Below are 25,392 nucleotides of genomic sequence, written 5' to 3' on the forward strand. Positions count from 1 at the left end.
GAATCAACCGCAATGAAGTCCCATACATGCAAAATTGTTATGATGCAAGGGAAATTGTATTAAGGACGTAGAGTCCATAAAAATATATGTCATCGCTCAAAAATATCCTTATTCATCCTACTCCAACCTCGACTATTCTTAGGACCTCTGCTTCGGGACCTTCTTGCCTTCCATGGCTTCCACGTCCTTCTTGTCATAGTAATGCCCTCCAAACTCTGTAAGCCACTTGGGGTCAATGGGTATGACACTCCTCACAAACTCCTTGCTCGTCACCACCAACTCGTGGTAAATAATGACCCTTGGTGGCGGATCAATACCCCTGACGACACTGCTCGGGTGCACGTATACCGTCATGTTGTTCTTCAGCGTCCTGTACCCGTCACCACTGCGGTTCAACCTAGCCGCGTTCAAGAAGAAGGCCGACGTTAGAGCTCGAAGAATCGGGTTCATGTTGGATATCCCACCGCAAGATGATTCGGACCCTTCGAGCACTCGATCGCACAGTTTGGCGAGCTGGTCTCGGACATCACGGGCTCTGGTCAAACTTCGCTGCGTGAGGAAGTTTTCCTTTGCCCAGATGGGAGAGTAGTCCGAGTCTACCCATTGGTTGTAGACATTGAGCAGAGTCAGGTGGTCACCACCGTCCTTGACAGTGAACCGCGCCCTGGCAGAATCGGCGTGGACCGCCTTGTCCTTGGGCCGGAAGAAAAGGGTTGCTACCTCGCCGAGCATTGCGACAATGGTGAGAACCTCCGAGACACACTCTTCAGCGGTGGCCGCGATGAGTGCCTTGGCAAGCATAGGTTCAGCTGGGAACTCGCCCATTTGCCGACCAACACGTGTCAAGGCGCCAGCGGAGTTGAGTGCTCCAAGGGCATAGAGAAGGTTGAGAGACTTGATGAGAAGCTCGGTGGGTGGGGGGTCAAGGAAGTCAAAGTTGAGGAGATCATCGATACCTAAAGCCTTGAGTTGCAGAACCACACTGGAGAGCGACGTCCTTTGAATCTCAGGAGTTGGCGATTCGTCCATTTCGGACAAGTAGGCAAACCTGGTGTAAAGACGGAAGCATTTTCCTGGGCGGACACGACCAGCACGACCCATACGCTGGTTGGCGGCAGCTCGAGAGCAGGGCACGACAGCCAACGTTGACTGACCAGTCGTACCGACTGGGCTAAAGGTGTTCTCTTTGGCATAACCCGAGTCAATGACATAGACGATGCCATCAATTGTCAGCGAGGTTTCGGCAATATTCGTGGAAAACACCACCTTTCTTGCTTTCGGTGGCGTGGGTTCGAAAATCTTGGCTTGTAGTTCTGAAGGCATGTTGGCATAGATTGGTAACGCGATGATTTCGGGCACTCGGCTCCCTAGCTGCCGCTTGATCTCTGTAACCTGCTCGCAGGCATGGTCAATTTCTTCTTGACCTGTAAGGAACACGAGAATGTCGCCTTCGGGTTGCGTCGCGTGCAGTTGAAAGACTGTGGCAATGCTGGCTTCCACATAGTTGGCTTCGGGCTTTTCTGTGTAGTAGACCTCCACGGGATGGACTCTGCCGGGAACGTTGAAGATGGGCGCTCCGTCGAAGTAACCGCTGAACTTCTCAGCATTGAGGGTAGCTGACGAGATAATGAGCTTCAGCTCTGGTCTTGCTCTGGTGAGATCCTTGATCAAAGCCAACAGAATATCGGTATGGACAGTTCTTTCGTGGGCCTCGTCGATGATAATGGCCGAGTATCCTTCTAATGTCGGTGATGTTACCATCTCCCTCAGAAGCATACCATCCGTCATGTATTTGAGAATAGTCTTCTCGCTGGTACAGTCTTCGAAACGGATCGAGTATCCAACCTCCCTGCCCACCTTCACGCCCATCTCGTCAGCGACACGAGCAGCAACACTCATGGCCGCAACACGACGAGGTTGCGTACAGGCAACCTTCATCCCTTCGTTAGTGTAACCTGCCTCGTGAAGGTACTGGGGTATTTGCGTGGTCTTTCCTGAACCAGTCTCACCGACAAGAATCAGAACCTGGTATTCTTTGATGGCGTCCAGAAAAGCCTCACGATAGGCGTATACGGGGAGGCTCTTCCGGACCTCTTGGATGGACATGTGCGCCCGTTCCGCTGCCTCGATCCGGGCCTTGAGTACCCTCTGCTCCTGGGTCAAACCGTCACTAGGCTGGGCGAGCTTTGCGGCCGCATCGCGAACAAACGCAATGTTATCTTCGTCCAGCAAGAAGTCGTACTTGCCCTCCTCCTCCTCACGCTCCCGGCTCTGGATTTGCGCCTTTGCCTTGACGGTTTGTTCTCGTTCCCATTCTTCGTACTCGGTGATGTGCTTCTCGTTTCCGAACTGATCCCTCTCCACATGGCGCCTGTTCAGCGCCTCCTCCTTCTTCTTGCTATCGGCCCCATATTGGTCAGGTAGACGGTAGCCGTCTTGGTAGTCGTCGATGCGCAATCGCTCCTCGGCCAGCCGTAGGATTTCCCGATTTTTGGCGAAGTCTGCTTTTTCCCGTTCCGATAGCCGTACACCAGACCGCAACTCAGCTGTCTCTTCCGCGACCTGTTTTCGGAGCAGCGCCAGCTTCTCTGTTTCTCTCTTGGCCAGGTAGTCGAGGCGTGACTTGAGGCGCAAGTCGCTTATTTTGGAGTCGTCGCGTCCGGTATCACCGCGGCTTATTTTAGAACCGCTCCCTCCGTCCCTTTCCCTCCTGTCACTGTCTCTTTCGCTGCCTCGTTCTCGTGGAGATCTGGACCGTCGATGTCGTGGCGATTCGTCGCCATCTCGTCGCCTGCGCCGCTTCGGAGACCGTGACCGATCGCGCTTCCGTTCTTTGGATGGCGCGGAAGGGCCCTCGTCCATAGGCACCAAGGCGTATCGTTTGTTGGAAGCCATTGTCGATGCCTTTTGGTTGATGGTGATGATCTGAGAGGCAACAACACTTCCGATTTCTTATCTTATCAGCAAGGGTGCACAGGCCCTTGGACCATCCTTCAAGGTCCTCAAAAGGTAGAGAGGGTTAGGGTTCCATGTTTCCCCTCAGACCTGTAAAGACCACTTCACAACTTGAACTTCGCTCGGATCTCGATAAATATTTCCATGGCCTTCTTTTGAATCATGAATTGCCGTTGCTAACAGCAAAGCCTCAAAGGGGCTCTCATTCGCCTCTCACTCTTCAACTTCATGGCCCTGGCAGTGCGATATCGCCACGAACCAATCAGATGCAACCTCTCAACGCACAACCAGTAGTGAGTTAACAGGGACAAGTCGGTATGAGACCGCTTCTGAGACATGCTAGAGGAGTACGGTATGTCTCGGGAAGTTCTGTACCTTAAACACTGATGTTTCTCTACAAAACACCAGTTTCCTGGTCTTATACGTGTTGAACCTGCCATCAAGATGACTTCCATCGCTGAAGCTCACGGCGTTCGGCACAGCTCTGTCGGACCCACTCGTCTCAAGTTGTCGCAGCTCCGATGACACAATGCGGTAGCGCCGCCGTTTACGGATAGGAGGGCAGTGACGGGGGGCACAGATCGACGCCTCTCACTATTCATTCAAAAAGCTGGAACTTTTACCTCATTCTAAAAGATCCCATCAATTCATGTACTTGCCACTTTTGTACATTTCCAAAAGTCTCTCAATCGGCCAACACTGTGATACCCTTCCATCTTCTAGGTAACACCATTGGCGCACACCTCAATTCCCGCTATAACACACTTGGCCGAATCACGACACAAAGGAGACACACACTTCAACAATACCCACAATGTCTACCCTCCAATCAGCCATCAATGGGACCCGCGATGCCGTGGCTGTAATTGTGCCATCCAAGCCCAGCCCTCTGATGATGACATACAAGGACCTCCTGGCTGAGGTGCTGTCGTTCCAGCAGAAGCTTGCTGCCATCGGCATCACTCATGGGTCCCCTGTGTCTATCGCCACGGTTAACTCGTACGAATTCATCGTCTCTTTTCTCGCTGCTTCATGGCAGCGTGGCATTGCTGCACCGCTGAACCCAGCCTACAAGCAAGAGGAGTTTGAGTTCTATATTAAAGATGTCAAGTCAGCTATTGTTTTGGTTCCCAAGGGCGCCTACCAGAAAGGTGCGCCTGCCGTCAAGGCCGCCCAGAAGTTCAACGCTGCCATCGCTGAGAGCTATTGGGATGACCAAAAGAAGGAGGTCGCGCTGGATGTCAAGGAACTTGGGCAGTTGAATGGCAAGGGGCAACAACCGCTGCTGAAGCCGCAGCCAGATGACATTGCCTTGGTCCTTCACACAAGTGGCACCACCTCTCGGCCCAAGGTTGTCCCTCTCTCCCACCGCAACCTGACCAGAACGATGAGAAACATCCAGCAAACATACCAGTTGACTGACGCGGACCGGACCATGCTGGTCATGCCCCTCTTCCACGTCCACGGTCTCCTCTGCGGTCTCTTGGCTCCTCTTTTTTCCGGTGGTTCCATGGTGGTGCCAAGCAAGTTCTCTGCTACTGAATTCTGGCAAGAATTCATCACCCACAAGGCGAATTGGTACACTGCTGTGCCTACCATCCACCAGATCCTTCTCAAGCACCCCACCCCGAAGCCCCTCCCAAAGATCCGCTTTATCCGGTCATGCTCGTCTCCCCTTTCCCCGACAGTTTTCCATGCTCTTGAGAAGACCTACAATGCCCCCGTGCTCGAAGCGTATGCCATGACGGAGGCCGCTCATCAAATGACATCTAATCCTCTTCCTCCTGCAAAGAGAAAGCCCGGGACTGTGGGTATCGGTCAGGGTGTTGAAGTCGTCATTCTTGACGATGCAGGAAACAAAGTGCCACAGGGCACTGAGGGAGAGATTTCCATTCGCGGCGAAAATGTTACGTCTGGCTACCTCAACAACCCCGAAGCCAACAAGACTGCTTTTACAGCCAGTGGCTACTTCCGAACTGGCGACCAGGGTAAGCTGGATGAGGATGGCTATGTCGTGATCACAGGTCGTATCAAGGAGCTCATCAACAAGGGCGGCGAGAAGATCTCGCCCATCGAGTTGGACAATGTTCTTACACGGAACCCAGCCGTCTCGGAAGCTGTGAGTTTCGCTATTCCGGATGAGATGTATGGCCAGGACATTGGTGTTGCCATCGTTCTCAAGCCGGGCCAGAAGTTGAGCGATGAGGATGTGAAGAAGTGGGTTGGGGACAAGCTGGCCAAGTTCAAGATTCCCAAGAAGGTCTATTTCACTGATGTCATGCCCAAGACTGCGACTGGCAAGATCCAGAGACGCATCGTAGCCGAGACCATGCAAAAGAAGGAAGGGAGGGCGAAGTTGTAAATGGACGCGAGTATTTGCGGGCTGCACCAAGCTAGCTGTGTTCTTGATTTTCGAAAGAGGATCTGGCTGTCAGTGGGTGATTTTCTAAGATAAATATCTCAAGGTTGTGTGGTTTATTTATCTGCTTCCTTTGGCTAGTTATGCAAATAGAACGGCATGAAAAGTGTCTTTCACTCTATAATAGTCTACCTATGGAGAATTGAGGAGTACCTGCATGGGAAGGCAAACAGACTGTTAAGCTGCCAAAGGAATCAGGCACGCAGCCCCATGTCCGATTGATCAATGCTCTAATCCAACAAACGAAGTGACTTCCCTTATCTCCAAACCTTTGCCCACTTGTGCTGCCTGGTATTTCCAGTTTGTTATCAGCTTTTTCGAGCTGCGTGTATGGAATTTAATAAGTCTCGCATGAAAACCAAACCTGCTGTTGCTGATATGGTCTGTGCGCACCCCCTGATCCAAAGTAAACAACGGCCCCCTTTCCAAGCTGACAACCGCCAATTCCGTAACAAACAGACCTTACCAAAGATGATAAGCAACGGTACAACACACTGGATTTTGCCATGAATTTCTTCGGTGACTCTACCGTATCAACCTATTAACCGGGTGGTGTTGTGTTTCCCAGGTTGTGGTCGCTTTTCACCCGTGGCCCAGTTGCTGAGCAGTGCCTTCCTTCCTCGTCGATAGCTCCTGCCGTGGCAAGCACATCCAGCACCAGGCCTACATCAGCACACACAAGGCGAGCTGCTCCTCCCGTTTGGAATCGTAGAACGAACGCAGGGCACACAGTCTAAATTTTACCAGGTAGGTATTTATTCTCGGCGACCTGCGTGTCCTCTCTCCCTCTTTTCTTCCCACACAAACCAACACCTCTCCAATTTTGAAACCGGCGACAGCGTCGCGGGTCCGCACCCTCTGACCGATTATTCAACGCCGAGAATACCACTTCGGCTTTGTCTGACCATCAGCCTGAAGTATTTATTGTCGACTTCCTTGAGTACTTCTCGCTCTGCTTCTTGTTGTCTAGCAGCAACCAGCCACACCCGAGACTTCAACACAGAAGACTCTCCTCTCCCCTCTCCTTCCATACCCACTTCCCTGCCTTTCCTTCCTGGCCCAACCAAGGCAACGGCCTCATTTCCCAAACCCTGTCTGCTCTGCCTCTTCTACCATACCTCGACCCACGGCATATCAGGTCGGTTGAGCGGGTTTTTCCAGTTTTTCCAACAACCTCTACCATTGACCGACCGACTGACTTCAAGGAAACCCTAGAACTCCCGACTTCAGAAACACATCACCTTCACCATTACTACCAAGTTGACCCGTCGCCAAAATGTCTTGGGACAACGGGAACGATAACTGGGGCAACCCCACTCCCGCCGCCACCAGCGGCGGTGACGATTGGGGCAAAGGTTCTGCTTCCAACAACAATGACGGCAATGGCTTTGGCGATGACAGCTTCCGCGGTGCTGCCACCTCTGGAAACGGCGGTTTTGGCGATGCTGCCCCCTTTGGCGGCGACGGCGAGCACCGCGGCGAGACCGGGTAAGTCCTTCTTGATCACCCTCCTATTTCCAGCAGACATCATCCCTAAAATATCATCAGTCACAACAAGGCTGATTGCCCCAACCCGCGCAAGCCTCTTGGTGCTTGCCGCCGCTGCGGTGACGAAGGTCACTACAGCAAGGATTGTCCCACTGCTGGTCCCATGACCTGCAACGCATGCGGTTCAACGGAACACCTTCGCAAGGAGTGTCCCGATGCCGGGCCAATGCTTTGCAAGAACTGTGGCGAAGAGGGTAGGCTGTTGCTGCCTGAGTGATTGACAATGACATCGAATGCTAACTTCTTGCGTCCAGGCCACACCATCTCTGCTTGCGAGAATGCTCGCAAGGTGGACCGCAGCGAAATCCCCGACAAGACTACTGAGGAAGCTTGGGAGTTGATCAAGACTGCTGTCGCCGAGCGTGACCTTGACGACCTCAAGGCTGCAGTTCAGATTTACGTGAAGTCACAGCCTGACTGCACTTATCAGCAGCTCGAGTCGGCCTTCCGTGGTCATGACCTCGGGGTTTGGCTCATCGCCCTTGAGAGACCCACTGTCTCTACCCTGACCAATATGGATCTGCAGGGAAATCTTGGGAAGAAATACACGGTGTCGTACCGTTTCTCCCCCAACCCCGCTCGCCCCCGCGAGCGTGAGGGTTGGCCCGAGACTGAAGAGGAGCGCATGAAGCGCCTGGCTGACGCTGGGGAGCTCGTTGCTGGTGGTTTGCCCAAGTGTCGCAACTGCGACCAGCTTGGTCATATCTCTAAACACTGCAAGGAGGACAAGCGTGAAAACGAGCGAATCCAGGTCAAGTGCTACAACTGTGACGAGATCGGCCATCGTGTCCGCGACTGTAAGTTCTGGTCTCGCTGGGTATGTGATGCAGAGAGCTAGCTAACATTGATTGAAGGCCCGACTCCTCGCGTGGACAAGTTCGCCTGCAAGAACTGTGGACAGCCTGGCCATCCCGTGGCTGAATGCCCCGAGCCTCGCTCCACCGAGGGTGTCGAATGCCGCAAGTGCAACGAGAGTAAGTCATCACGGCCCATGTGTGTTCCTTGAAGCTCATGATCTTGGACTGACTGGTTCCTGTGTTAGCTGGCCACTTTTCGAAGGACTGCCCGTCTGCCGGTCCTCGGGGCTGCCGGAATTGTGGCCAAGGGGGCCACATGTCCAAGGAATGCACAGAACCCAAGAACATGGATAATGTGCAGTGCCGCAACTGCGATGAGATGGGTCACTTCTCAAAGGAGTGCCCCAAGCCTCGTGACTGTAAGTTGATGTCGTTTCTCGACCTATCGATGACGTGCTTACTGACAATCTCTCAAACAGGGTCTCGTGTCGAGTGCCAAAACTGCCACCAGAAGGGTCACACCAAGGTTCGCTGTCTGAACCCCTTGGTCTCGGATGAGGACAGCGGCGGTTTTGGTGGTTGTGACGGTGGTTTTGGCGGTGGTGATGGTGGCTTTGGCGGAGGCGATGGCGGCTTCGACAACGCTGCCCCTTCTGCCGACGACGGCGGCTGGTAATGCACTACTTCCTACATCTCTATGGGAATATGGTCTTTGGGGATTTTGGATGGAATCTTTCTGAGAGTTTCCGTCAACTTGAGCTCTTGATCTTCTGGGGCTATTTCTTAGAAGAGTTTTTTTTTTCACACAGCCAGCAGGTACCAATAGGGTAGCTATCTTGCATGGGCTTTGTTTCCGCTCTGACAGAAAACGATGGTTTTTTTACTACTGAAGCCGATAAATTTTGTGACGCAAATAAGGGCGGTGTTGTGATGAACAAATATCTCTATGATCTGGCAGTTATATACACGAGCCATGCGTGTTTTTTCCATTTGTGCCTGGCTTCTGGTCTACTTCTGGCCTACTTTGTCAAGACACCAATGATGTGTGGCATGGTCTGGAACCAAGGCGAGTTGGCCGGTTGGGCCAGATCGACTTCTTGCCACGGGCCCGCGTCTTGGAGGAGGTACTTGGATGTATCTCTGCACATTTCACAGCCACCCACGAAGTGAGGCCAGAAAATGTTCATAAAGGCTGTTTATCTCAGGATCAGTGATGCTTTTGAGATGATTGTTAGACAAAAAAAGGAAGACATACACTGATACCACCCCAGCCACTTTGGCTGCTTGGGTTCCCAGGGCTCCCCTTGCCCCGGCAGCTCCCCGTCAAAAGTCTTGACGTGCTCGTACACGTACAACTTCCCGCCTGGCTTGAGGTACTCGTACAGCATCTTGATGTTCTTTTGCGGCTCGGGGATCGAGCAGAGGCACATGACGGTCATGACGCTGTCCACGCTCCCCTTTTCGATATGCGCCACCGCCTCGAGGTCCTCGATCCCGACGGGAATGACATTGTATCTCCCTTCCAACCCGGCGGTTTTGACCGTTTGGCGCAGGGAAGCGGCGTTTCCCTCGTTTGGCTCGACGCCGTAGATCTTGGTGATGGAGGGGATTTGGGAGAGGGTGGGGAGCCACATTCCCGAACCGGGGCCTATCTCGAGGACCGTGCCGGATAGGGGGGGGTGGATTGGGGATGGGTGGGTGATGCCCCTGGAGATGTGCCCTGATAAAAGGGGGATGACGAGGGCGGAGGAGTTTTCTCTGACTTGGGGGCCGACGAAGGACCAGAAGCGGGTGAACCAGAGGGATTTGAGGTGGGGGAGGTTCCAGGGGAGGAGGAGGGAAGGTTGGGAGAGGATGGTTCGGGGGAGGAAGGTGAGGGAAAGGAGGATGAACTTTTGGGGGAAGAGGAGGGAGGTGAGGATGTCCCAGAGGGAGTATTCTTGCTTCATGACGGGCATGGTGGTGGTGGTGGCGGTGTTCACTTGGAGTGGTTCAATTTGGGAGAGGTGTCTGTGGGAAAAGTTAATGATTGAGAAGTGAGCTGAGCTGGGAAGGAAAGGGACGTACTGAGGGGTAGGGGTGTGTTTGGTCCATATATATACTCTTACACAGTAGTAGGGCGACTCATACACGCTTCAGCCTGTCCAATCAAGCTGTACATCGCACCAGGCAGGAAACAGAAGCCTCAAGGGTTCTCCTTTTTCCCTCCTCCCTTTGTACCCGAAAGACTTGGCCGATATTTGCCGGGATGTGGGTTAGGGTTAAAGTTCAAGACCAGGGAGTGTCCAGCGATAAGAAGATAGCTGGTGCGTGCCCAATCAGACTCGCACGATAAGATTTACATGTTCCCAATGGCCACTCTGTCTGCATTGGAAGCTCTTCTTGCGCCGTGCCGCGAGCTGATGGGTGCCGCCCTGGGATTCTGTATAAGTGTACTTTACTCTTGGGAGCGCCAACGAAATTTCGTCGCAACCACCGTCTGATTTCTCCCTTAAATTTTTATATCAGGAGACGTTCGGCCACTTGTCACTCGTTTCAGACTTGGTTCACCTATTCACCACGCCGGCGCCCTCGCGCGCAATCCCCTGAAGTTATCACTCAAGTACACCCGCAGACTCCCACAGCAGGGGACACACACGACACATACGGTCAAGATGAGGTTCGGCAAGGGGCTCCTTTTGGGGCTGCTTGCCTTTGCGCAAGTTGTCATGGGCGAGGATTACTACAAGGTCCGTTTATGCCGTTCTGTCTCCCCGTCGCAAGTTTATAAACTAACATTTGGTGTCACAGGTCCTCGGTGTCGGCAAGGACGCAACGGAGAAACAGATCAAGTCTGCCTACAGGCAACTAAGCAAGAAATACCACCCAGACAAGAACCCGTACGTCTCTCTCCGTGAGCCTCAGCCATTGCGCAGCCAATGCTGACCTTGAAAAAAACAGGGGTGACGACACGGCCCACGAGAAGTTCGTCCTCGTCTCCGAAGCCTACGAGGCGCTCTCCGACCAAGAGTCACGCTCCATGTACGACCAGCTCGGCTACGACGCCTACAAGCAGCGCAAGCAAAACGGCGGGCAGGGCGGCGGTCACGACCCCTTCGACCTCTTCTCCCGCTTCTTCGGCGGCAGCGGCCACTTTGGCAACCGACCTGGGGAGCGCCGCGGCCCCAACCTCGAGCTCAAGGTCGGCATCGCCCTGCGAGACTTTTACAATGGGAAAACGACAGAGTTCCAGTGGGACAAGCAGCAAATCTGCGACGAGTGCGAGGGGACCGGTGCGGCGGATAAGGTGGTGCATAAATGTCATGCCTGTAACGGGCAGGGTGTCAGATTGGTGAGGCACCAGATCGCGCCCGGGATGGTCACCCAGGTGCAGATGCAGTGCGATCACTGCGGTGGGAGGGGCAAGTCCATCAAGCACAAGTGCAAGGCTTGCGGTGGCGAGCGGGTTGTTCGCAAGCCTACTCCTGTGTCGGTTACTATTCAGCGGGGCATGGCTAATGGGGTGCGGATCGCGTATGAGAACGAGGCCGACGAGAGCCCGGACTGGGTGGCTGGTGATTTGCTGGTTACTCTTGTTGAGAAGGAGCCCAGTCTGGAGGAGGACAACCCGGACCATGTGGATGGTGTGTTCTTTAGGCGCAAGGGCAATGATCTCTACTGGAAGGAGGTGCTGTCTGTCCGGGAGGCCTGGATGGGCGACTGGACCAGAAATCTCACACACCTGGACGGGCATATCGTACGGTTAGGGCGCAAAAGAGGGGAGATCATTCAGCCCGGCCACGTCGAGACGGTGCCAGGGGAGGGTATGCCCATCTGGGACGAGGACGGGGACAGCGTCTACCACAAGACCCAGTTTGGCAACCTCTACGTCGAGTACATGGTTATCTTGCCAGACCAGATGGAGAGCGGGATGGAGAAGGAGCTGTGGGCGCTGTTCCAAAAGTACAGGCAAAAGAACGGGGTGGATCTGCACAAGGATAGCGGCAGGCCAGAAAAGGTTGTTTTGCATGAGGACAGGGAGCAGGAGCGGGAGCATGAAGAGTTATGATGATATATTTTTGGTAAAGGCGGTTTCTTTTTTTTCTTCCACCAACAGCTAGAGAGCGGAAACTAGATGGGTTTCATCTTTATAAATATGTGGCATTACAATGTATTACGTGGACGTAACAGCAGACAAGAGATCAGGATATTCCAGTCGTATATGTGTGTGTATTACCCCTGAGTTGTGATCCGTTTCCATAAAGACAAAAAAGCAAAGTCATATCTAACGTAAACAACAGACATTGATATATTGAGCCAAAGATAAAAAACATCAAATCAACAAAACAACATGTATAAGAAACCAAGACGTAAACTCAACGGCAAAAAAACAAAAAGTAAAAAAGTAAAAAAAAAAAGCAATAAAAAAGCCGAAACGCAAGGTCATTAAAAGTCATCACCGATTCCTCTTCTCCCGATCATCACTGTCATCATCATCCCTGTGATATCGCCTACTACTCCTCCTACTCCTCCTCCGCTTTCGATCTTCATCACCGTAATAATCATCGTCATCATGGTCGTAATCGTGAGAATCGTGACGTCCCTTTTTGGTCCCCCGACTGCTCTCCCCCCGCTCATCCTCCGTCTGTCTCTTATCACTTCTCTTCCGCCTTCTATACCGATCATCGTCCTCATCATCACCCTCATCCTCACTCCGATCGTGACCCCGACCTTTGCCCTTTCTGTCTCTACTATCCCTGTTCCCATCCCGACTACCGCTTCCTTCACCGTGACCACCTTGCAACAGATTGCCGCTTAGCAAACCCCCAATCAACCCCATCCAACTCCCCTTCCCTTCCAAGACTCCTGTGACATTTTGCACAATCCTCTCCACCGTCTCCTTTTCCGTCCCGCTGACAGCCCAATCACCCATCATGTTCAGCCCATTCGGTCCCTTTGGACTGCGGTACTCAAACGACCCCTTCCTAGAGTGCACCCCACCCCGCCTGTCTTCATGCCCCTGGGCGGTAAGCGGTCTCCCCTCGCCGTCAAACCGATCTGGCAGCTCCTCCACGGCAGATTCTTCATCGTCATCTGATACCGCTTTGGATTTCTTGCGAAGAGCTTTGTCATCGTCGCTGCTGGTGGTGGGGCCGAGGGGAGAAGGAGGCGTGATGTCGCTGTCCTCTTCTGCGTCTGACCTTGCGGCTTCCTGGGCTTCGCGGTGGCGGCGGAGGGTGGCTTGGGATTTGGGGGACAGGGGAACGAAGACCACCGAGCGGGCGGTGCGAGGGGTGCCGGGGATGTCGTCGTTGGGGTCGTCGGTTTCGGTTTGGGGGGTCATGATGGGGGATGTTGGGGGGGAGTAGAAGGGGGTGAGCTTGTGGTTTAGACCATCTAAGACATCAAAGTTAGTGATTCAGGAGAGCTAGATTGTGAAGATACACAGCAGGGTATATATCATGGATGGTCTGTGATGTCAATGGGGCAAAAGGGCTAAACACCGAGACCAGACGCACCCTTCTTATCGCCTTCTACGTTGGGGCGGGGGCTTGTGGCGACGGTGGCTGCATAGGCAGCGGCTGCAGCTGCAGCTGTTGCTGGGATGGAACGACCAACGACATGAGAAGCTTCATTACTCACATGTTCAGGGCCTGGGGGTTGATTAGGTGGCGGACCTTGGGGTGCTGGCGGCGGCGGCATCTGGTGTGGAGGGGGAGGTGGCATGCCGTTGTTGGTGGCTGCCGAGTTGGGCGGGACACCAGGCGGTTGAGGGGAGAAGCCGGTGTAGTCAGGTGGGCGGTAGGGCTGGTACTGCTGCTGATGGAGGTTGTCCGAGACGTAGTTGGGATGGTTGGTGAAGCCGTTGTTGACTACAGGCTGCGGCGGCGGCGGTGGTTGATAGTATCCGCCCGAGGCATGGGCTGGAGATGGCGTTCGTCTGTAGTCGTCCTCATCCTCATAGCCTTGGTGTCACGTTAGTAGATGGTTCCAAGTCAGCTTTCTGGAAAAACAGTCAGTTCTACTCACGTCTTTGGTCCCGCTCTTTGCCCCGGCTCTTCTCCCGCTCCCTCCTCCGCTCGATGTCACGGTCATAGCTCCTATCTCGGCTTCGGTCCCTAGACCTGTCCCTAGCTCGGTCTCTGTTCCTGTCACGGTCACGGTCTTGGTCTTCGTCACGATCTCTCCTGCTACGATCCCTATCACAGTCCCTATCGCGGTCTCTCTCATCTCTATCCCTTTCTTTTTCCTTTTCTTTCTCTTTCTTGCTATCACGAACCTTCTTGATGCCAAAGGCCGCAGCGCCAGCCGCAGCAGCTCCGGCAGCCAAGTCTCTCAGCTTACTGCCACTCCTCTTCTTCTCCTTGTCAGTCTCGGGCTCGCTGTCGGCCGAGTAATCACTATCATCGCCTCTCGATCGTCTTCGGTGGCCCCTCTTCCTCCGTCCGCGGTGTCGGCCCTCCTCCGCCGCGGATTCATACCCCGCTGCCGCGGCAGCCGGTCCCATCGCCGCGCCGTAAGGATCGTGGGGACGGGCCGGGTTCGCATACAGGGGGTGCGCCCCGTACTCAACCATGCCTAATTCAGGATCAGTGGGTGGAAGGTCAGCGTCGGGGTACGTGGGTCCGGACCGAGGTAAACTTCTGCTTCTGCTGCGCCGGCGATAGGATTCCTCATCGCGCGCATAGTGCTCTTCATCGCTGAGCTCGCGCTCACGCTTCAGCGCCTCCTTCTCGCGCTCGTCCTCCTTCTTGTCCTGTCGCTTGTCGTACATCTTCTTGGCCCCGGCGGCGGCAAGACCGGCAGCTACCATCTCGGCGCCGGTGCGCAGGCGAGATCGGGAGCGGCTCTTACCATCGCGGGACTTGCTTCTCTTGTGGCGGTAATGCTGGACGAGTCCAACCGCGGCGGCAGTGCCGAGTCCGGCTTTGGCTGCTGCGCTTTTGGATCGCTTGCGGCTGGGGGAACGGGAGCTGTCGCTTGAAGCACGGTGGACGGGGCGTCCGCGGGCCATCTCCTCCTTTTCGACCTTGTTGCTCTGGTACAGTTTGGCAGCGCCGGCAGCTGCGAGAGCCACAGCGGCGATACCAAGACCTGTCTTGAGCCTAGAGTGAGGTGACCGCGAACGAGAGCGCGAACGCGAGTGCCCATGCCGAGACCGAGAGCGTTCCCTGATGATGATCTCCTTGTCCTTTTCTCCATACCTGTCTTCGTAGGCGCTGTGAGCGCGTCTGGCAACCTCGGTACCGATGGCTCCCAGGGCAGCGCCAGCGAGGACTTTGCGACCACGCTTCTCAGGAAGCTCACCCTGGGCATTGCGGCGAGATGCTAGAATGGCAGAGATACCTGCGCCAGCAAGAGCACCTTCGGCAATGTGGCGCTTCCTGTGAGGACTGCTCGACTCCTCACGCTTGACGATTCTCCGTCTGACATATACCTCTTTGTCTGACTCGGCATCGCTGTAGCCGTCATGATGATGGCTGTGACGGCTATGGCTGTGGTGGTGATGATGGTGGTGGCGGTGAGGCTCGCCATAGCGTTCAACCTCGTATTCTTCACGTTCTCCACGGAAAGGACCGAGCTCGCGAGATTCCCGGCGATAATAGTATTCCTCGTCCCGAGTGGGGATGCGGGCTATCGCCACATTGGTCTCTTGAGCCTGTTCACGGATGACAAGAGGCGGCGGTGGGGGCGCCTCCTGAACAATGATTCTCTGCTCAGGGGCACGTTGGCGAATGACGATGGGGGCAGGCTGGACGACGGGTTCGTAGTATTCCGTCTCCTTGCGCCAGCGTTCAATCTCTCCGCTGTACCTGTCATCATCACGGTGGTCACGCTCCTCAATCCGGCGTTCTACCACAACCTCACCGCCGTGGGAATCCCGATGCTCGACTCTCCTCTCCACTCGGACTTCAGTCTGCTTGTCCTCATCCCAGTATGAGCGGCGTTCCCAGTCACGAGGAGTCCTCGGCGAGAAGGCATCTTCGCGATCGCGCTCGGCTCGGACAAGTTCTTTGGACTCGTAGACAACCTTGGGGCGGTCGGTGATATCCTGACGCCAATACTCGTTGTTCCGGTCATCTCGCTCCACAACCTGCCTCTCAACCACGGTGCGGGTCCGGTCATAGTCCCGGTCATCCCGCTCCCGCTCGATAATGCGCTCCCGCTCCACAACAGTGTCCCTGTCCCCGCCGCGATCGCGATACTCGGTCCGGTCGACCCGGATGAAGTCGTCTCTGGGCTCGCGCTCCCTCTCCCGCTCGATTACCTCACGGCGCTCTACATAGGTGGCACTGTGAGGCGACGGCTCGAAGGCAGAGCGAGGACGCTCGGGAACGTACACCCTCTCAACCCGACGGTCGACCTCGATGTGGTCCTCCCGATCCCGGCCTACACGGCTGCCGCCACCATATCGGCTGCGGCGATCCTCCTCCACAACCTCGACATCGCGCTCACGCTCGCGCTCTACCCGATCAGTCTTCTCCACTGAGACCGGTCCAACTTTGTACCGACGCACTGTGGTTCTCTTATAGCCCTCATCGTCGGAGGGCGACGTGTCCCGGGCGTAACGGGACTCGCGGTACACCTCGGGCATGGTGGGCGAGTTTGGGTCGGTGTTGGGTCACACCCAAGTGGTGGGTAGTAGCGGTAGTAGTGGGAGTAGTAGTTATGAGATACGAAACAAAACTCGCGATGTGGGTATCACGAAAAAAGAAGAAAAGACTAACAACAAAAATGTGGAAAAGTTGCAGAGAAATTTCCAACAAGTGGAAAGGAAGGGCGGGGTGGGAAGAAAAAGGCTGAGCTGTTGCTATAAGAGAGCGAGCCCGCAAGGTGGGATGTGGACCGAAGGAAGGAGATGGAGGGGGGGGCACTGGGGGCTGGGCAGTGCGCATGCCTTGTCAGCGACGGGAGAGAAGCCAGACCTTGGCCCTGCAACACCTGCATGCATTATGGCGCTGTAAGCAACTGTAACTAAAGTGACTTATTACGCAGGGCAAGGAATATTCGCTGGAAACCCAATCGAGGCGCAGTTGTGGGCTCTCTTGCGAGGTATTCCGGCCGTGTACCTGACATTCTCCCCCTCTTTGATCATGTATCACACGATAGGCTCTCCCAGCTATCTCTTAGATGCCGATGTTGGTCTGCAACCCAGGTCGAGCTTGTTGGCGCTTCCGCCATGTTGGTCAGGGGCAACGGCCTATGCGAACAGACTATACTATGATCCTCTTCTCCTAAAAGAAGGCAAAAGAAAGCGGCGTTGCGAAACAACGGAAACGAAACTTTGCGCCATGCGCCGTTGGGAGAGCAGAGCGGGGTCCTGAAGAAGACGGTCACAAAATGCGGCCTCGTTGAGTGAGATATGACTGCCTAGTGTGGAAAAAGACTGTGTTCTCAATGGCCTGCGCCGCTCTCATGTCCAGTTGGACCAGTCCAGCCTCTCTTCTTTTTCTCGGAAGAAAAATCCAACCGCACCTCCATCATCAAAGCCGGCAGCAAGAGGTTCTCACACAGTGGGATATCTAATGTGATCCAATATCGAAGCTACTGCGAGAGCAATGACCAAGTCCCAGCCTATGAAACCACCATGCAGCCACACCTTCTCTGCATTTCTAGCAGCAGTGCTACCCGTCTGGTCACACTGCCTGGGAATCCAGACGAATTACCTCATGAACCCAGTCTGATCAAGATTCAACATGATCGAGAGAGGTGCGAGAGTCCATCATCCTGGAACCTTCATCGCATCGTGTGTGCCAGCTTGGAAGCTTCTGGGTCCACGCGCGTTCCTCGTTTTGACCAGGTGGCCCCACATGAGTTCACTCGAACTGCGACCATGGGACGGCAAAACGAACGGCAGCTCAGGATGAACCCAGCCCTGTGACTCGGTCATGATATGGGAAAAGGTGGTTCAGGCGGTGAAGGGGGGTGAGGTGACTGTTATATTCCCGTCGGGAGATTCATCGCAACAAGAGCAGCTGATGGGATGTTCCGTCAGTTACCCCTCCCCCGCGCTGCAGTTGACTTCTCGTCCAGGGGCTTTACATACCTACATCTAATGAACTTGCAGTCAAACAATGCATTCCATCTTCTGCAGGATGAAAAGATTGATCCCCACAAGAGTGAATCTCCAAATACCTGCGTGAATACTGCAGTGACTGCCTCTTTGCCTGACAATGTGTCGAGGCCCAAAAGAAAACCACAGCAAGTGAGAACCGCGCGGGTCAGACATATTTCGTCATCTACCCCACTGCCTGTGAAGCCAAGGCTACAATGCCAAGATGTCTTTTTTTAGCGTCCTTTTGGGTCTCGCTCACTAACACATCGCTTCCACGAAAAACAGGCTGTGAGCTGAAATCTCTACTTGTGTGATGCCGTGGCAATAAAATCCACGAAACGAAACACAACTGCTCCATGAGAAGAGGCCGCTCTACTCCGGCCGATTTGACCATGGGGCCTCTCGGTCTCAGATCCTCAGCTCCGAATGACCGACTTCTTCAACCCCGGAGCGGCTCGGGTGGCTGAGTGAGTACTAGGCTGAGGCTGAGCTTGCTTCTCGATACATGACCGTTAGGGGCCATGGCAAGGTATTAAAACGGCTCGTGATTGGGTGTCTTGTAAGTTATGGCCAATCTATGTATGGACCAGTCTTCTATCGTTACATGACCATACTTGTACCAACTGTAAATGAGCCAGTATCCCAAGCAGAGCCTCATGTACTGTGGGACTGTGGTCGGAGAGGATGACACCAAGGTGACCGTCGTCTTTTGATATCAAGTGGCCTGAAGCGTATACTATAGACAAGAGTGGAAGCGGCAGTTGATGGGACCTTGACATGCCGTGCTATGGGGTACTGCGATCTAGACATGGAGAGCTGACGAGTGATGGCTATTCAACATAGGTGGACTAGAATAGGAGTGCGATGGTGAAGGGCTTGATCGGTTCGTACACGTCATGTTGATGTTGTATTCCGAAGGCGAAGCTCTCGTCGTCGATAAATTGGCTCATAGTTCCGCAAACCTAAGACTGAGGTTAATCGTAATTTGTACCCTTGATCTCACATTCATGGAAGCTCGAAAAGTCACTGCCAAGCACGCACAAAGCTTGATCATCAGACTTGTCATATTCCCATTTGATGTGGCGAGGGTAGTCCTTCAACTAACCGCCCAAGCCGCAACCAAGCTTGCCGTGGAATCAGGGCTCTTGTGGAGGTACCATCGGTGTCGAGCCCGCAGTCCATGAAACTGCCAGAGGCCGCAAGACCGAGCCCATCCCACTTTTGCTTAAACACATCTCAATTTCCCGTGTAAGCTACGCCGATGAACCAGAACCCTTGATATCAATGCACCCATCCCAATGGTCGTGAATGCGATACGCCGTCGCAAAAGATCCAGGCAAGCTTTGGAAGTACAAAGGGAACCCGAGGAGTCAAAAACACGCCTTGCCGATATTGACCGTTTAGTCGAAGAGACCGAAGCCCATGTCATCGTCGGACTCCTCCTTCTCTGTAGCAAGTTGTTAGCACCATATTCAAGAGCATATCGGGCCGGAAGCCCAGGGTGGGAGTACTGACCCTCCTCCTTGGCCTCCTCGGGAGCGGCCTCAGCAGCACCGCCAGCGGCAGCAGCAGCGCCACCAGCAGCGGCAGGGGCGGCACCACCACCGGAGCCGACGTTGGAAAGAAGGTCCTTCACATCCTTGCCCTCGAGAGCCTGTATCACAGCAAAACAACCCAAGTCAGTCATCTAATCGTCTCGTGGCCGGTGCCCGCGTTCGGAATGCGTAGTTCTCGGTGTTTCGTACCTTGGCGAAAAGGGAAGCCCAGATAGGCTCGACATCCTCAATGCCGGCGGCCTTGATGATGGTCTGGATCTTGTCGGCCTATTTCGCAAGTCAGTCGCTAGTTCCGCCCAAATCGCCCCGTAAATCGCAGAATTGCGCGGGGCACCAGAAGATTCTCCTTACAGTGATCTCAACACCGTCATCGGCGAGGATCAGGGCCGCATAGGACGTCGCAAGCTCAGCGGTAGACATTTTGAATGTGGTTTGTCAAGACGGCAAGGTGCTGATGCTCGAATGACTTTTTGTCGTGGGATGTCGAGATACCGAAGCTTGAAATTCGCGAAGAGGAGAAATTAAGAGTTGTGCGCATGACAAAAAGAGAATAGCGTGGCCCTACAGCTGGCAGGTGTGCAATGGTCATTGCGCAGCTGACCGCCGCCTGTCGGTCTAGGAGAGCAAAAGTGGATATTCGTCAAGGTGCCCGGCTGGCAACGGCTGGAAGAAGTCGCTGTCCGGGCTCTCTCTGATTGGCTTGGGCAGTCGCTGAGCCATCCGCTGTGGCCTGCCAGGAACCCCAGTCGGGCCTTTGATCGATCTCCTTGCTAAGACCGGCCCCGCCATTGAAGCTCCCCTCTGTTCCCCCACCACAACTGACGTCGCGGACAGGGCCTGCACATCGTCCAGAGGCTGAATTCCAATCTAGATCTTTCCTCTTGCAAGCAAATAAACACCACATGGGCGCAGTTGCATCGAATTCACCCATTCTCGTATGACCGAATACGATAATTGACTCTCTCTGATATCCTTGTTCACCTCGTAGCCGAAAGAAGTGCTGCCAGTCGTGCGGCGCAAAGAAGTGACCGGTTGGTCAAGAGCAAGGTTGGCCAGGGCAGGAGATCAAGCTCCTCCAGATCCCGGTGGGTTTTCCAGCGAGAGCTGTTTCCTCGCGAGCTTTTGCCACTGACCATCCGTTGCCCACTGTCAGCTGGGAATACATATAAGCCATCATCGGCCCTTCTCCTCTTTTGTTTGTACCGGCCAGTCCACCTAGTCTTCATCAACACCTTTTCTCAGTTCACCTTGCACCCAAGATGGAGACCCCAGCGATTCCCATGCCCAACGATGCGCGGGAGCAGGAGATTCTGCAGAAGCTCACGGCTATCCGGGATCAACTGCTGCTCCTAAAGATGGACCGAACAAAGTACATTCGGAGCCAAGATGTCATGGTGCATTACCAGGAACTGGTGGAACAAGTCAAGCTGCTGAACGAGGTCCGAAAAGGGGCACATCCAGGGGAGAACAGACGTATGCGAACCACAACATCAGCGCCAACGGACTGCTTTGTACTAACACCTGCTCGTAGTCGACAAGGTGCTCGAGAGCTGTTTCCAACTCATCTCCCTTTTCTTTATGACGATTGGGCGAACGACCGACGTTCCCGCCGCCTATGCCCTGACCTCGACTGTGAAGCGACTCCTCGATCATCTCACAGAAGCCGGTCTCTTCTCGCCAAAAGATCTCGACAGCCTTTCGGATACACTGGGAAGGTTGGATGGGATCTTGAAGAACGCGAACGCACAACATTCACCATACCTGGTCGAACTCCTTTCCAAACGCGAAGAGCTATGCAAGACGATGCTTGCAAAGTTGCGGGAAAAGCTGGACGAGCTGGATAAACCTTTGCAGGCCGTCTATGAGAGGTTAATATCTATCATGAGATCAATGTCGCTTGCCAACACCAAGACAAAGTTCGCCACATCCGAAGTCCAGAAGCTGCAAGCAAAGCTCAAGGAGATTGAAGAGTCCAGAGTGGATGGCAAGTTTGTTGATGAAGAAGGGAACGAAATCCGTGGCAGCGACCTAGTCTCAGCACTTCTGGCGAGGTGTTTGAGGTGGTCAGATATCGTGTTGGAGAGGTACGTCATGCGCCCTTCAATAATGGGACGCCCGAACTAACGCAGACGATCGCAGAAAGGGGCAAATACCTGAAGCTTTCAGAACAAAATACGAGATTCTCACCGGTGTGCGCAACGATCTTGAAAAGCTTTCCATCACGCAAGCCTGGTCCCTCCGAGAAACCGATTTGTACGATTTCCAACGAGAGCTCGACAAGATTGACGAGAGTAGGGTAGACGGGAACTGGGTCGACGACGAGGGCAACCCTGCCGAACTGTACGTTCAACGAACGCTGCTTTACCTCATCAGACGCAGCTACGGCTACATTTATTACCTGATGAACTCGTCTGAGCCAGTGTCAGAGGCGTTGTTACCGGTGTACAACCAGTTGCAGACGTTGAAGAGGTGTCTGGTGGAGGTCAAAAACTCGGGAGGCGTGAGCTCGGTTAGGGAGTTATATCCTTATAGCATGAAGGTGTGTTGCCCTGTGTCATAATGTCCCAACTTTCTAATTACTGACAATCAATAGCTTAATTCAATCGACAACATGCGCGTCGATGGCAAGTTCATGGTTGGCAACGACATTCCAGAGGGACAGGGAAGTGTCAGTGAGCTGCTGGCTGAGTGCTTTGACCTCAGCTACGAGCTCAGGGTGGCCGCGGAAGAACTGGAAGATGGCAGTGCTGATAGCTAGCTGGCCATGTTCGTTTCGGTTGTATGATATTTCGGGTTTTTGGAAGCATGGTTTTGCGCGAAGATATGTTGCTGATGGTGTTATGAACGGGTTGATGACAATAATTGGGTGCAATCATACCCGAAGCTGATTTTAGAGCACTGCGATTATGGCGTGCCATAATGGATTTTGAGGTTCGACAGGAACAGCCGCCATAGTTTTTACTTTGGGTCATTTGAAGAGTTTCCTAGCGAGCTCGGGATTGCAGTTAGACCATTGGTTCCGACATTAATTAATCATATTTGGTCTATCGTGGTCTCAGGGGCCTATTGTACTGAGTGTGTGTGATTTTAGACGAAGAATTAAAATTCCGGCGCAACACATTCATGGACATCATCAAATGCACACTCTCTTTTCTCTCTTCTCCCCACCACATACACCAACTTCCTACTGCTTGGTATTAGGGTCAGGGAACTTTTCGTCCTGTCCAGGGACTGGGAACCGGAAGGCGCAGAGGAAGGGCCACATTTGGGCCTTTTCCCATGCTGTTAGCACGATCGTGGTAAGGGTTGAGAGAGAAGGAAACTTACATTCTCCACATCCCAGACTCCCTCCTTGGCGTAGATGTCATTTCTCAACACCTCCTTGATCTCCTCCCGGGAGGCGGCGCTGATGACGATGGTGCTGCCTGCGAAAGAGAACTTGGTCGGGTCGGAACCCTGGGGGGGCTCGTTGAGGACGGCACCGCCCATTTTGTAGAGGCCAGAATCGACAGCTGGTTTGAGACCGCCGAAGTGTTGACTTTATTCATTAGTATCCGGTAACTTTGTGAGAGGAGGGGGAGGGAAGAAACATACGGCCGGACCTCGAGACGCTTCTCATGAGCACCGGGGAAGTCGGGGATGACGACGAGCCATTCTACATTTTTGGGGGCTTCGGTGGAGGACATTGTTCTGATGGGTTGCTGTTGAAATCTAATAGGTGATATAATCGAAGAAAAGGAACCAAAACTAGGTTTGCTGGTTGGGGGCTTGGAAGAAAGAAAAGCAAGTCTGTTAAAGGTTGAAGCTGCAAATGAGCGCAGGTGAGGTGATGCCATAAGGTGGAGTCGTATTTGACTTGATAGATACACCGATTGCGGCCGACGGAGGAATATGCAAGTTTGAGAGAAGGAGCGGACGATTTAGTATGCACCGAATGGGTTGAATTAGTGAGCAGCTTGCGGTTATGGGCGGATATGTACCGAACTGCGGAAAGTGATACCTCTCAAGAAGGAAGTGGTGCCTCTTCCGAACGAATGCCGACGATCGCCGCAAGGGGTTGAATTGGCGGTGCGGGGCCGCCGCGGGGAAGTTGTGTGGTTGTCAACTACGGGTACAGCCTACATGAAGGTTTCTTGGGCCGAGAAGGTTTGATTTAGGTTGTTGATTCTGGGGATCCTGCTAGCTTGGGACTTGGCACTGAATTAGGCAGGTTTGTTGGATCACTGGATGATGTGTTGAAAATCACTTTCAAGGCGCGCCCTTGAAATGTTGACTTGGATGGTGACCCCACCTATTCAGTACACATATGGGGGTGTTCAGGGGTAATGAACCTAACCTACCTTGTGAAAGAACGCAAACATACATCAAATGAGGAGGGGGACTTATTTTGAGTATCCAGTTAAGAACATAAACCATCGGCTTTCGAGACACAGTGTTGCCCCTCCATTATCGTTTCCTATCTAGACGCTGGCAGCATACCTCATAAGATTTATGACAAAAGCCTAGTTGGCAATGATGGCAGCACTGGGCACAAAACCGGCCTCCTTCAATGTCAACCCAAAGTCCACGCCAGCCTCGAATGTCTTCCGTGGGAAGTTGATCTGGAAGCTCTGCACAGGAACACCAGTCTCCTCCTCCACAGCGTGAGCCACCTCGAACAAAGTCGTTTCGCTTGGGTAGGTCTTCATCAAGTTGCCCTTCTGCTTGGTCTGAATCCTGAGACGAGCAGTGGCGGCGGACGAGCCTGAAGCAGAACTACCTCCCAGAGCAGACAATGGGGCGGCGGGAGCCACAACCGGGGCTTGTGGTGCTCTACCCTCGCGGAGAGCCTTGGCCTCCTCCTCCTTGCGCTTTCTCTCTGCCTTGTCGGCCTCGATCTTTGCCTTGATGCGCTTCTTGGCTTCGGCATCGGCAATCTTCTCTTGCTTCTTCCTCTCGGCCTCCTTGATTCTCTCCTTGCGCTGAAGCTCCTCCTTGAGCTCTTGGGAGTCCTTGGTGGCCTTCATACGAATCTGCTCATTGCGCTTGGCGGTTTCCTTCTCGGCCTCAGACTGGACGGCTCTCTTCGCGGCGAGCTTCTGTCGAAGCTCTTCTAGTCTAGCTTTCTTTTCCTCTTCTGTCAACGGGGCAATCTCGTCAGTGGACTCGGAGAAGTCTTGGTGGTCTCTTGGGTGATGTTAGCCATGTGAACTAAATGAGAAGCTGGTAAGATTGGATACGAACGTCTTGGTAGCGTGAAAGGTGGCTTGGTCATGGTTGCGGAACTTCTTGCCACATTCGTTGCAAACCAAGGACTTTGCGGTCTCGCCAGAAGGGATGTTGGCACCAGTCGTATCTTCATCTTCGTCCTCAGCTGAGGCCTGGTTCTGAGCCTGGAGCTCTTCCAAGGACTTATCCTGGTTTGCCTCTAGCCAATCAAGGGCTTGTTGCACTGCGTTGAGTGTTAGAACCGGGGCTGAAAATGAGTGGCATGACAAGATGTGTCCGTGACGGTGAGGCTTACAGTTTCCAGTCTTCTTGGCGGCGATTTCCGCACGAGCCTGCTCAAAGCCCATGGAGAGCAGCACATCAAGATCGGCAGTCGTCATCTCAAATGAGAGTGTTGCTTCTGTTTTAATTGATGATTGGCAATGGTGGTGGTGAAAGTGAAAGTAGATGCCAAGATCAAGGGCAGGTGGTGGTGTTGAGGAGTTGTTGGTTGTCGAGTGGGGGAATACCTAACACGAAATCAAGCTAAATTTTATAAGACGAAAAGGCTGAACAACGTTCAACTGTTCAAAACCTGTGCCCCACAATGGAACCGGTGTTAGCTTTTATACAGGGACCTGGTTTTGAACTGCTCAAAAGCAAGCTGATATTCAAAAGATTCGGTTGTTAGCAGTCAGCCTCAACCTTGAGCTTAGGATGATAGCCTGGGCTGTAGGTTGAAAGGGTGCACGTCATCACAGGAGGCCAACCAGTAGAAACAGTGGGGGCGCGGCATGTGATAGCACCCATCGTTTTATACACTCCAGATATGCCGGCAACTCTCTCTTCTCGAAATAGGTTGGATATCACAGATACTGCTGGCGAGCCATATGT

General features: G+C 53.6%; 10 protein-coding genes across 10 annotated transcripts; 4 read left to right on the top strand and 6 right to left on the bottom strand.

The window, feature by feature from the left end:
- Positions 1-138: 138 nt before the first annotated feature.
- On the bottom strand, positions 139-2,895 carry QC762_213020 (uncharacterized protein; the record flags this gene model as incomplete). The annotated part of the gene is made up of 1 exon (XM_062888198.1): positions 139-2,895. The coding sequence occupies one exon, from the start codon at positions 2,893-2,895 to the stop codon at positions 139-141; it is 2,757 nt and encodes a 918-aa protein (XP_062746411.1).
- An 874-nt stretch (positions 2,896-3,769) lies between these two features.
- On the top strand, positions 3,770-5,317 carry QC762_213030 (uncharacterized protein; the record flags this gene model as incomplete). The annotated part of the gene is made up of 1 exon (XM_062888199.1): positions 3,770-5,317. One exon carries the CDS (start codon positions 3,770-3,772, stop codon positions 5,315-5,317), a length of 1,548 nt encoding a protein of 515 aa, XP_062746412.1.
- An 823-nt stretch (positions 5,318-6,140) lies between these two features.
- Positions 6,141-8,588, top strand: QC762_213040 (uncharacterized protein). The gene is made up of 6 exons (XM_062888200.1): positions 6,141-6,862; positions 6,923-7,116; positions 7,177-7,719; positions 7,777-7,896; positions 7,965-8,138; positions 8,199-8,588. Exons 1-6 carry the CDS (start codon positions 6,651-6,653, stop codon positions 8,393-8,395), a joined length of 1,440 nt encoding a protein of 479 aa, XP_062746413.1. The 5' UTR covers positions 6,141-6,650; the 3' UTR covers positions 8,396-8,588.
- A 48-nt stretch (positions 8,589-8,636) lies between these two features.
- Positions 8,637-9,951, bottom strand: QC762_213050 (uncharacterized protein). The gene is made up of 2 exons (XM_062888201.1): positions 8,975-9,951; positions 8,637-8,911 (listed from the first exon to the last, which is right to left on the bottom strand). The coding sequence occupies exons 1-2, from the start codon at positions 9,675-9,677 to the stop codon at positions 8,739-8,741; spliced, it is 876 nt and encodes a 291-aa protein (XP_062746414.1). The 5' UTR covers positions 9,678-9,951; the 3' UTR covers positions 8,637-8,738.
- A 108-nt stretch (positions 9,952-10,059) lies between these two features.
- SCJ1 (DnaJ-related protein scj1) lies at positions 10,060-12,007 on the top strand. The gene is made up of 3 exons (XM_062888202.1): positions 10,060-10,448; positions 10,510-10,598; positions 10,660-12,007. Exons 1-3 carry the CDS (start codon positions 10,374-10,376, stop codon positions 11,765-11,767), a joined length of 1,272 nt encoding a protein of 423 aa, XP_062746415.1. The 5' UTR covers positions 10,060-10,373; the 3' UTR covers positions 11,768-12,007.
- QC762_213070 (uncharacterized protein) lies at positions 11,909-17,267 on the bottom strand. Its single transcript, XM_062888203.1, has 3 exons — positions 13,729-17,267; positions 13,338-13,664; positions 11,909-13,095 (listed from the first exon to the last, which is right to left on the bottom strand). The coding sequence occupies exons 1-3, from the start codon at positions 16,292-16,294 to the stop codon at positions 12,155-12,157; spliced, it is 3,834 nt and encodes a 1,277-aa protein (XP_062746416.1). The 5' UTR covers positions 16,295-17,267; the 3' UTR covers positions 11,909-12,154.
- Positions 17,268-18,628: 1,361 nt separating this feature from the next.
- Positions 18,629-19,875, bottom strand: ALTA12 (60S acidic ribosomal protein P1). Its single transcript, XM_062888204.1, has 5 exons — positions 19,663-19,875; positions 19,501-19,578; positions 19,271-19,409; positions 18,797-19,202; positions 18,629-18,717 (listed from the first exon to the last, which is right to left on the bottom strand). Exons 1-4 carry the CDS (start codon positions 19,729-19,731, stop codon positions 19,156-19,158), a joined length of 333 nt encoding a protein of 110 aa, XP_062746417.1. The 5' UTR covers positions 19,732-19,875; the 3' UTR covers positions 18,629-18,717; positions 18,797-19,155.
- Positions 19,876-19,995: 120 nt separating this feature from the next.
- QC762_213090 (uncharacterized protein) lies at positions 19,996-22,332 on the top strand. Its single transcript, XM_062888205.1, has 5 exons — positions 19,996-20,396; positions 20,465-20,784; positions 20,843-21,395; positions 21,451-21,850; positions 21,905-22,332. The coding sequence occupies exons 2-5, from the start codon at positions 20,571-20,573 to the stop codon at positions 22,067-22,069; spliced, it is 1,332 nt and encodes a 443-aa protein (XP_062746418.1). The 5' UTR covers positions 19,996-20,396; positions 20,465-20,570; the 3' UTR covers positions 22,070-22,332.
- Positions 22,329-23,292, bottom strand: QC762_213100 (uncharacterized protein). Its single transcript, XM_062888206.1, has 3 exons — positions 22,906-23,292; positions 22,639-22,849; positions 22,329-22,582 (listed from the first exon to the last, which is right to left on the bottom strand). Exons 1-3 carry the CDS (start codon positions 23,145-23,147, stop codon positions 22,496-22,498), a joined length of 540 nt encoding a protein of 179 aa, XP_062746419.1. The 5' UTR covers positions 23,148-23,292; the 3' UTR covers positions 22,329-22,495.
- Positions 23,293-23,669: 377 nt separating this feature from the next.
- On the bottom strand, positions 23,670-25,370 carry QC762_213110 (uncharacterized protein). Its single transcript, XM_062888207.1, has 3 exons — positions 24,815-25,370; positions 24,535-24,742; positions 23,670-24,477 (listed from the first exon to the last, which is right to left on the bottom strand). Exons 1-3 carry the CDS (start codon positions 24,897-24,899, stop codon positions 23,814-23,816), a joined length of 957 nt encoding a protein of 318 aa, XP_062746420.1. The 5' UTR covers positions 24,900-25,370; the 3' UTR covers positions 23,670-23,813.
- Positions 25,371-25,392: the final 22 nt, after the last annotated feature.

This window comes from Podospora pseudocomata, assembly GCF_035222375.1.
Source record: "Podospora pseudocomata strain CBS 415.72m chromosome 2 map unlocalized CBS415.72m_2.2, whole genome shotgun sequence".
Taxonomy (NCBI): Eukaryota; Fungi; Ascomycota; class Sordariomycetes; order Sordariales; family Podosporaceae; genus Podospora; species Podospora pseudocomata.